Source organism: Austrofundulus limnaeus, unplaced genomic scaffold, assembly GCF_001266775.1.
Source record: "Austrofundulus limnaeus strain Quisiro unplaced genomic scaffold, Austrofundulus_limnaeus-1.0 Scaffold79, whole genome shotgun sequence".
In the NCBI taxonomy this organism is placed as follows: domain Eukaryota; kingdom Metazoa; phylum Chordata; class Actinopteri; order Cyprinodontiformes; family Rivulidae; genus Austrofundulus; species Austrofundulus limnaeus.
In genome coordinates, this window is record NW_013952481.1 from 1,809,937 (window position 1) to 1,820,967 (window position 11,031).

An 11,031-nucleotide genomic window follows, 5' to 3' on the forward strand; every position below is an offset into this window, starting at 1 on the left:
CATCCATCCATCCATCCATCCATCATCCAACCATCCATCCATCCAACCATCCATCCATCCATCCATCCATCCATCATCCATCCTTCATCCAACCATCCGTCCATCCAACCAACCAACCATCTATCCACCCACCCATCCTTCATCCATCCATCCATCCATCCATCCATCCATCCATCCATCCATCCATCCATCCATCATCCATCCTTCATCCAACCATCCGTCCATCCAACCAACCAACCATCTATCCACCCACCCATCCTTCATCCATCCATCCATCCATCCATCCATCCATCCATCCATCCATCCATCCATCCATCAATTTAAATCCAGAAACTTCGATCATTCTTCAACAACACCTGGGTGGAGCGTTATGGCGAGTCCATCAGCCCGGGGATTTGCACCATCGTCTGGAGTATCACTGTTGCCATCTTCAGTGTGGGGGGCATGGTGGGCTCCTTCAGTGTGGGGGTCATGGCCAACAGATTTGGCAGGTAAAGGAGGTGATATCTTCTTATTGATCTTTTTTTCAAAATAAATCAAAACAGGTTGTTTGTTTTTTGTTAGTTCTTAAACATTTACAAAAAAATTATCACTTTTCCAAACATTTTATGTTCACAAATAATTTTATTGCATCACGATTGAAGAGTCTTTTATTTTCTATTTTCAACAAAAGAAACAACTGAATCTGACAAGTGTAGCAAAAATTCTGTTCTATTTAGAAAACATAGTTGTTTGGAGGTAACAAATGCTCTGTTCCCTCCTCGTCAGACGACGCTCCATGTTCTTGGTGAACTCTCTGGCAGTGATCGGAGGCCTCCTCATGGGCTTCTCCACCATGTGCTCCTCCTACGAGATGGTGATCGCCGGTCGGCTGGTCATCGGCCTGTTCTGTGGTCTCTTTACTGGTCTGACCCCCATGTACGTGGGCGAAGTGTCACCAACACCGCTCCGTGGGGCTTTCGGCACGCTGCACCAGCTCGGTGTGGTGGTGGGCATCCTGATCGCTCAGGTCAGTGAACCTTTACTAATCGAGCCCCGTCAAATTTTAATGTTTGAATGTTTTATTTTATTCATGTCATCCTTAGTGTWTATTAGGCTGTGTTTGAATATCCTGATCCAGCTCTGTTTCTGTGTTTTCCTGGTTTTTAGATTTTCGGCTTGGAGTTTTTGTTGGGCTCTGACAAGCTGTGGCCCCTGCTGTTGGCCCTTACCGTGGCCCCTGCCGTGCTGCAGTGCATCTTGCTGCCTTTCTGCCCAGAGAGCCCCCGTTTCCTGCTGATCAACCTTAAACAAGAGGAGCAGGCACGTAAAGGTAGACGCCGACAGATCTTCTGTCCTGCTGCTTCGTCGTGATATAAAAACAGGAAGATTGTAGATGGAGGAGATGGAAAACTGTTGCTGTTAAATAAATTGCTGCATTGATGTTGATGCTATTAAGCTTAGGAATCACATTTTGCCATGTGAACTGTTTAATATTTTTTAACTTAATTACAAAAGATAATTTTAGTATGGAATAAATCTTGTACCAGTGGGAATAATTTTATAATTTGAAATTGAATTGTTTGAAAATGAATTTTTCTAAATTGAAACTGAATTTAAAGTTTTGTATCTGAAATAATTTGCTTTGAAATGTATGTTAGTCTATTAAAAATTTAGTTTGACTACTTTCAATTTCAGTTCCAAAACTCAGATTTTTGTGTCACATCCTGGTCCTTGAGAAAGCCAGCCAGAGTAATCAAACACAGATCCACAGATTTAGGTTTCACTTTGATGATGCTTCCTTTTTGTAATGTAACAGAGTTGATGCAATGCACCGTAAAAGTAACAAAACAAAGTTATTTTATTGCAGTGATTAATTTTACCTATATCTAGAAAATGTTACAGTTACATCCCCTCATGGATCAGATGCAGCTGCTGACTGATCCATGATGTAAATGTAACATTTTCTACATATAGGTCAAATTAATCACTGCAATAAAATAACTTTGTCTGTTTTTGTCACTTTTACAGTGGATTGCATCAACTCTGTTACATCCAGAAGGGAAACTTCACCAAAGTGAAACATAAATCTGTGGATCTGTGTTTGATTACTCTGCCTGGCTTTCTCAAGGACCAGGATGTGACACAAAAATCTGAATTTTGGAACTGAAAGTCAAAGTAGTCAAACTGAAATTTTAATAAATTAAAATACAGTTTTAAAGCAAATTAATTCAAATTCAAAACTTTAAATTCAGTTTCAATTTAGTGAAATTTATTTTCAAACCAATGCATTCAATTTCAAATTATGCACATTCAGATTCAATCTGAGCAATTCAAATTCAGTTCCTGCTGGCACAAGATTTATCCCATATTTTAGCATCATAAGTTTATTTTTTACTTGCAGGGAATCAAAACAGTTTGTCAGAACAGCAGGAAAACTGAATTGGCTCTAAAATAGTCATTCAACCACAAATTATTATTATTATTTATTGTAATTTTTTGGAAAGGAAAGGAAATGTGAAATTAGGATATAAAATCGCAGATTTAGCTGTGTGACGATAACTAAAAACTCATCAAAGTTTCCTGGTTAAATTCAAGTAACAATAAAAGCCACCATGTCTCGGTTCTGTCCACAGCGCTGGTCCGTCTGCGCGGCACCGAGGACGTGAGCAAAGATCTGCAGGAGATGAAGGAGGAGAGCGCCAAGATGGCTCAGGAGAAGAAGGTGACCATCGCTGAGCTGTTCCGCTCGGCGTCCTACAGGCAGCCCCTCCTCATCGCCATCATGCTGCAGCTCTCCCAGCAGCTCTCAGGGATTAACGCCGTGAGTTCGCATTTCCACACACAGTTTCATCGTTTTAGATTGAAAGATTACATAAACTACATTTTTCTTTTCTTCATCTTTCAGGTGTTCTACTACTCCACCGGGATCTTTGAGTCAGCAGGAGTGAAGCAGCCCATCTACGCCACCATCGGAGCCGGCGTCGTCAACACCGTCTTCACCGTGGTCTCTGTAAGCAGCTCTGATGATTGTCTCTCATCCTGCACTGGTTTCTGTACGCTCAGCAGCAGATCACACCCTCCCTCTGTGTTCCTGCAGCTGTTCCTGGTGGAGAAGGCAGGAAGGAGGACTCTCCACCTCCTGGGACTGGGAGGGATGGCTGTCAGCGCTCTCATCATGACAGTTTCCCTCCTGCTGGTGAGTCCAGCTCAGAAGAAGCTGAAACTGGAGCAGGATGCTAAAAGAAGCCAAACACTAGCTAAAAGCTAAAACAAATAAAACAATAGCTTAATATCAAAAGTAGCAAATGGTTAAAACTTACCTACCTGAAAGCTAAACTATGGGGTGCCGTTTGTAAAGTTACACAGACAAAATTACCACCAATATTTTTGTTTTATGTAGCCTTTTATATGAAAAAAAGGACAGATTTATTTTTCAGTCAGCTTTTCACCAAATGATTCATACATTTGTAAATGTCATAGTTTATAAACTAAATATTTAACTTACAAATTAATATTTAGTTAATAAGCTAAATATTTAACTTGTGACTTAAATATTTAGTTTTGAGCTAAATATTTAGGTAGCTAGCTAAATATTTAGATTGCAACTTAAATATTTAGGTAGCAAACTAAATATTTAAGTCACAAGTTAAATATTTAGCTTGTTAACTAAATATTTAATTTGTAAGTTAAATATTTAGTTTATAAACTATGACATTTGTAAATGTATGAATCATGTGGTGAAAAACTGACTTTGAACAATAAATCTGTTTTTTTTTCTTAAAAGGCTACATAAAACAAAAATATTGGTGGTAATTTTTGACTGTGTAACTTTACAAACGGCACCCCATACTAAAGGTAGCAAAATAAGATCTATAAACTGTAATTAGTAGAACGTTAGCTAAAAGCAAACATGCTGAACATTTTGAGAAATAAATGGTAAGCATAAAATTTGCTGAAGTAGTTCGATTAGAAAAGAACAATAGTGGGAATTCTGACTCAGTGTTTTCCTATTATTAATTTTTTTCTGTAAAATTCACGCAAATACATCCTAAAGCAGTAAATATGTTGTTTACATCTGTTTGTTCTTCCTTTTTTCCCTCTGAGCAGAAGGACTTCTCAGCTATGAGCTACGTGGCAATCCTGGCTGTCATGCTTTTTGTGGCCATGTTCGAGTTGGGTCCCGGTCCAATCCCGTGGTTCATCGTGGCGGAGCTGTTCTCCCAGGGGCCCCGTCCTGCAGCCATGGCTGTTGCTGGTTGCTGCAACTGGACGGCTAACTTCCTGGTTGGAATGAGCTTCCCCAAACTGGTGGTAAGAGAGTGGCTGTCGTGCTGGTTTGGGTTGATTGATTAGAGGTTGGTTTTGGTTTATTTTGAGCTTTTTTCTTTTTTGTTCTTTTCCTGTTGTTGTGTATAGGACAAGCTAAGTTAACTTAAGATGCTTTGTTTCCAGAGCCAAACTTGGTCATCTTTTTAAGCATTACTGATCATTTTATTTGCTGTTTCTGAAAGTCTCTTGAGGTTTTCATCCTGTCCTGATGTGATCATGGTAGCTTTTAAAAAAACATTAGAACGATTGACAAATTATAAATGAAAAAGTGCCTAAAAACAACAAACAGCAGGTGAACAGAATCTGAAAGTCTTATCTTTAATTAGTAAGGAAAAATAAATCCATCAACGATCGGACTGGGTTGGAGAACTGCTTCATCCATCAGATGTTTATCTGTGTGTCAAGCTGATATTTTTGAACCTTCTTTGGTGCTGAAATATTCTCCACGTCTGGTAAAATGTATAAATCTTATACTTTTCATCAATTCAGTTGAAGTTGGAAGAGATTGCAATAAAGTCTGGCTGCTTGGAATCAACATATAGAGAAAACAGTGATGACTCAAGAATTTTGCACAGTGATTCCACTCTGTTCTTTTTTTTTGCCCCCCCATAGGATTGGTGTGGTCCTTGGGTGTTCCTCATCTTCACTGCCTTCCTCATCCTCTTCTTTGTCTTCACGTTCTTCAAAGTCCCGGAGACGAAGGGTAAAACCTTCGAAGAGATCGCCCGCGGCTTCGGTGGCTCTGCTCCTCCCGCCGCCTCCTCCGCCGAGGAGCCCCCCGCCACCACCAGCGCCGCCGTGACGCTCCCGGCCTCGCCCGAGAAGGAGAAGGTCCCGCTAGTGGAGGCGCCAGCGGCGCCGGCGGCCCCCACCTCAGCCGAAGCGATCCCCCTCACAGAAAAACCCACTGAAGAGAGCGTGGAGCAGGTGTAAATAAAGGTTTTATTGAAGAGTCACTGAATCCAAACACACAAAACAAAATAACAGGAAAATATTTCAGTTTCAACTTTCTCTTCATAAAGTTCTGTTGATTTTCTCTACATTCCTGAGAATCCAGCTGCAAACAGTCAAAGTGTGTGTCTGCAGAGGGACACACTTCTGGTTAATACCACTGAAGCAGGGTTCAGCTTATATGTTCTTAATGCAGTAAAGGCGGGCCGGTTCATAAGAATTCTCATTTACTGAATTTTGTTAAAAGTTGTTTTCATAACTACAGTTTCTGAGTTCAGGTCTGGGTGATTTAAAGGACGCGACGTGGATAAACGTGATTTTAACAACTATTTTAGTGCAATATAACTGGAAGCTTCTGTTATACTGATTGCTTTTATAGGTCAGGAGGTGTTTCCTGATCATAGATCTGCCTTTTACTCACAAATAACTATATTATTACCAAAGTACATCACCTGTTAATCAACACATACAACCTTAATATGCTTCCTAAATCCATTCTGCAGAATTATTCAACAGATTTAGCAATTCTAAAAGACAGTATCTTTGCTAAAACCATAATACACCATGTTTTTTTATTTACTTAGAAATTATCATCATTTCTGATGATGAATAGTTGCGTCACCAGTAGTCTAGTTATGATAAAATCTTTTGAGTAGTTTGGTTATAATATTTTTATCAAAGTTTCTGCTAAACAACAAAAAAAGCCAAAATTGTATAGATACTAATAGAAATTAAACGTGACTGAACAAATAATCAGATTCCTAAACACTTTAAAGATACACTTATAAGAGATGAGAACAAATAGTCTGTTTAAGAATCATAATTAGGATGCAAAACTACAATTATTCGAATTTTATCTGAGATTTAACAACTTTTCATTGTTGATGAGTAAAATATTGTGGATAAACTGATGTTTGTTAGTATTTTTAAATAATTGCCATAACCTTTGACCTTTAGGACCAACGCTTGTATCCTAATCAGTGTGACTGCATAGTTTTCCACATAGATCAAGGCCGGATTAACCATATGGGCAATTGGGCAATTGCCCAGGGGCCCACGGTCTCCAAAGGACCCTGGGCAGTGAAGGCACGGACACAACGGATGCGGGATATGCGTGGACATGTCTCCCCGCACTTCCTGCATCTGCGCTCTCTGTCTCCGCAATTTTCTCAGCCGTAACAGCTGTTTTATCCATTATTAACATATGGTAATGCGTTTTTCTGAGCCGTCTTTGAACGCACCATGAAGCGTGCGCAAGCTACTCCTGCAGATGAGATGACGGATGGGAGCTGCTGTGCTGAGCAGAGCCTCGHGGTGTAAAGAGCAACTAAAACTTGGCACAGTTTTTACCAAACAAACCATGTAAGTTGAGTCATGCTGTTGGAGGCAGATAATGTTAGCTAAATGAATAGTTATTTATCTAGTTAACATGATTAGTTGTTACCTGTTACATCCCTTGCCAAGCTAAACCCAGTCGTCTTTCATTTCTGTGCAGAAGTTGTGCTGGCTGCTTTCCACATATTTAAAATAAATCTTCATTACCACAGTTACAAAGAACAAGGTCAGGGAGGAGACAGACCAGATAGCCTACAGCAGCAGGGATCATAATGCAGACTTTCCTCAGGTAAGGAGAAATTTTGACTATTATTCTTGAAGTGGAACAGTCTTTAAAAACAGGTGTATAGTTTGAAGTCTCTACTTTTGACATAATTTGTAACAGAGTCTCAGAGAATTAACCACAGAAAGATGGAGGTTAAATCACATGACTGGATCACATGTTGTTGTTGAGAAACCAGACAGGTATCAGGACAGGGTTTTCACAGATATTTCAGAAGTACTCTTCATACTCCAAAATATTTTTTAATTTATTATTGTTCCTACTTTGGTCCAAAATAAATCTAGAATTTATAATATTATTTTGTTATTTACCAGTAGCTAAAAAAGAAATGATTTATAGTCTTAGTTCAAAAGTAAAAACTGACATGGATGTTTAAAGATGTAGTTTCATTTTTGTTTATTATATAGATGTATGACAGTTTTGTTTATTATTTATTTTCATATATTACTTTCTCTTGCATTATTTGTGTTCTTAATGACAGCAGGTATGGGTCATACAAWTTTTCTTTATTTTGCTTAGTGTTGCATATCTTTGCGGTCACATTTACTAAAATGTTGATGAGTTTAGTGTTGTGTCACTTTCTATGTTTATGCCATTCTTTGTCTTATGAGCCTACATCGAGTTAAGTAATAATTTGCTTACATGGAGATATACTGTATACAACAACTGGAGTGCTCAGAAACCACCTGACCATGTGATCGGCTGTAGGAGCTAATGGTCAAGACTCTGGATTTCTCATTACCGTTCATGTTGACAACAGAGCAGAAAAAAAAGGACTGACGATGAAGACATCATTAAAACTATTAATAATAATATTAATCCAATTATTATTAATATTTTACAGTTTATATAATCTATTTAATGTTTTAAATAATGTCAGAAAAGCTGTTTGTGTTATGGATTTATTAACAGAAGATAAACAGGAAAACGTCTCATTTTACAACACAAGTCAGCAGATTTGATCTCATTTAGCTCAATGTGATCTGAGCAGAACATAATGTAACAGTTTAAAATTAAAAAAATCTTATAAAGTCCATGTAATCACTGTTATTTATTGAACTGGTTAGCAGATATTAGCTTGTGGAGCATTTATACAGAGTTTAGCTCTGTTGAATCATGTTACAATTTAACACAAACTATTAAATATTACTTTGTCCTCTCATTAATATTTAGACCAACAGAGTGTAAAATAATATTATAAATGTGAGCATTTTTAGGTTCCTGTTACAGGAACCTGACCTGTTGAGAACTAGCTAATACAAAGACAAGTTTCATCCCATGAGGTATACAGAGAACATCTTCTAAGTGACTGGTAAATATTTATTATTCATATTTTTATGACGGTAAGAAGAAATAATAATTACCAGCTGAAGTCATCATTTTTCAACTAGCTAAAGTCTAATCTTCACACCTGGATTAGATCATTGTAATTTATAAATTATTTATTTTTCTAGTATAAATCTGCTGTTTTACATGATAGTTTCTATGTTTGCTGTGAGCTGTTGTCCTGTTTGGTCTGTTTCTGCTCCTCCATGATGTCACAGACACTACCAGTGGACAAGATGGGTAGTGTTCTTATTCAAGTCTATGTTTGCTTACAGTAATGGTGTTTTCCATCTGGTTACCTTTTGGCTACTAAAATTTTAGATTTTGTTAATAAATAGTTTAAAGAACTAAAGTCAGTCAGTGGAACTGTACTGTGGCTGTCAGTAATTATGTTTTAGCCACTAAGAAGAGGTGTGTGCTTTAATAAGAAAGGATAATAAATCACTCAATAGACCTCTAAAAAATGTGTCCCCTCTCTTCTGAGATGATGGTTACACCTTTGAGTGAAGGCACCAGCAAAATATCTGGTTTTCTCCTGTTTTTGTTAAACTGTCTGTTGGAGCTCTTGTGCTGCACAGAGAGGCTGCCTGTCACTGTGAACGTGAGTTGAGATCTTCTCCTCATTGGTCAGTCCACATGAGGTGGGTCAGGTGACTGAGAGGGTTGCTTAATGTCAAGTGTTGCTTTTGTGAAATTGTAGGACACTTCCCTCGATCTCAATGTAGTGGGTCATGTTTACCAGATTATACTGATGTGTTTTGTTTTCATAGCATCATGTGAAGGAGTGTCCTTGACAAGATGACATAGTGTATTTGTAGTTCTATGAGCATTTGTACATCAAAATACACTTGGAATCTGAAGTATTGAGTATATTTACTATATATTGCAATGATTTACTCTGTATTTTGCCACACTGGTAATCCTGGGGTCATGATGATGGGGCCCTTGAATATTGTTGCCCAGCACACAGCGAAGCGTTAATCCGGCCCTGACATAGAGGCATCATTAATTAAAACTATCATATATTTTTATTAAAGGGAAAATATTATATTAGAAATAGATTTTAAATAAAGTATATTAAAATAAAGCAGATTAAGGCATTTTCATGCTTTTCAGACTGGGGCCCAAAGAGTGCAAAACGAGTTGTTTGTGTGAAGATGATTAAAGTGCAGCTTAAATGAGCTGTTTGTCTCGTGTTTGCAGTGTGCATCACAGAAAATGGAGGAAACGTTGGAGACTATCAGTGACGGAGCACAATATGGCTTTATGTTTAACAGACGGCTCATAATCTAATCTGTATTTACACGAGCGTATATTTCACCGAGCTGTTAGCAGAGCACATGATGTTTGTAGGAAATATGCAATCAGTCGAATCTTCAGCTATAAAGCATTGAGGCAAACAACGGGGATGTGCTAATACTGAATCACGTTTAGGATTTTTACTGAAAGCTATAACTGCAGACAGAGTTTTATTCAAAGAGATACATTTAACTTTAGGATTATTTTGTAGAGAAAGATACTTGAAGTCATATAAACAGTAAAATCTGTGCGCTGAGTTTTATGTCAAAACAAAACATTTTATTTCTTAGTTTTAAATTAAACCACTTTGTTTTTGGACTGTTTTAATAATATATTTGGTAATTTTAGGGGTGCAACAATACATGTATCTGTATCGAACCGTTCAACACACAGTATGGAACGATACAGATTTTTAAAATAGGTTTTATCTGCCGTGCGTTGAAGGATCAGTGGATCTGTGTTCGACTACACCTAGGCTGCATTGTCGAGCGCAGATCCACTGAGAAACTTGCTGTTTCAGCAACGTTTAATTTAAAAACTGTACTTTTCAGGTTTAAACAAATGTTCATAATTAATTTAAATAAATTACAAGTTAAGAAGGGCATGGACATTTCTCTTTTTTGTATCGAAAAAATATTGTACCCTGAGACTAAAGTATCGAACTGAACCGAATCGTGAATTTAACGTTGCACCCCTACTTAGTGTTTTCATTCTAATTCTTAGTATTTTATTTATTTATTTTCTCTGTGAAAGTCAATCCAAAGATGATGTTTCCCTCTTTTTTCCTCTTATCGTTAGTGTGGTAATTCTCAGAGAACAAGGAAATACAACCTTTGTTCCACCTTTTGCTTTAGTTGTAAAGCAAAATCAAAAACTTGGTATTATTGTTCGAAATATACAGACTTTATTGTTAAACACATTTATTACATAATAAATCATTTATTGTCTTGGATAACAGGTTAATGGCAACATGTTATTTTGAGATTTGTTCCTTAAGCTAATCAATGCATTTTAGGAAAAGTAAATAAAAATAGAGATGACAGGGTTATTATGTAATCTGGAGGACTTATGACTGAATGAATTGATGTCTAAAAGTTGACTGAGAATTTTTCTTTGCTAAAAAATTCTGGAACAACACAAATATCSCCTTTACAACACTGTGTCAAATCTATCAAATCTACCTGCCGGTTTAAATAAAGCGGATGGATGAATTACATCAGCCTGACACAATTAAGTTAACTAATCTCCAGCAGGCCTGTTACTGGAATATGGAATTTAGGGAATAACTTATTTATTATTCTAAATAAGTGTTTAAATGGACAAATAATGGCATTCATTTATCTGAACCTGGTGTTTTATCCTGAACAATGAAATTACAATTTAAACTTTAAAGAAGAAACTCAAAATTATCTTTAGCTTCTTTTCTTTTTTGTCTTTGGGTGTAGCTGCTGCCAGCGCTGTGACACTTTGTCTGCGACAGATTTACGTAGCAGTGTGTGCGTTGTAATGTGTGACACAATTTGCTG

At 37.4% G+C, this 11,031-nt stretch overlaps 2 protein-coding genes across 3 annotated transcripts in view; both read left to right on the top strand.

Moving 5' to 3' along the window:
• The window catches only part of LOC106519599 (solute carrier family 2, facilitated glucose transporter member 3), an 11,941-nt gene extending 6,674 nt beyond the window's left edge, over positions 1-5,267 (top strand). Inside the window, exons 3-10 of the mRNA XM_014011339.1 lie at positions 331-491; positions 769-1,009; positions 1,150-1,312; positions 2,616-2,803; positions 2,888-2,992; positions 3,080-3,178; positions 4,090-4,293; positions 4,924-5,267. Coding sequence (XP_013866793.1) covers positions 331-491; positions 769-1,009; positions 1,150-1,312; positions 2,616-2,803; positions 2,888-2,992; positions 3,080-3,178; positions 4,090-4,293; positions 4,924-5,244 — 1,482 coding nt within the window. The 3' untranslated portion in view covers positions 5,245-5,267. The remainder of the gene's footprint in view (positions 1-330; positions 492-768; positions 1,010-1,149; positions 1,313-2,615; positions 2,804-2,887; positions 2,993-3,079; positions 3,179-4,089; positions 4,294-4,923) is intronic.
• A 908-nt stretch (positions 5,268-6,175) lies between these two features.
• Positions 6,176-11,031, top strand: part of LOC106519598 (polyhomeotic-like protein 1) — a gene marked incomplete at its 3' end in the record, with an annotated part of 21,896 nt that continues 17,040 nt past the window's right edge. The window contains 2 exon segments of one of the 2 annotated variants that reach the window (XM_014011337.1): positions 6,176-6,624; positions 6,810-6,886. 2 annotated transcript variants of the gene reach the window in all.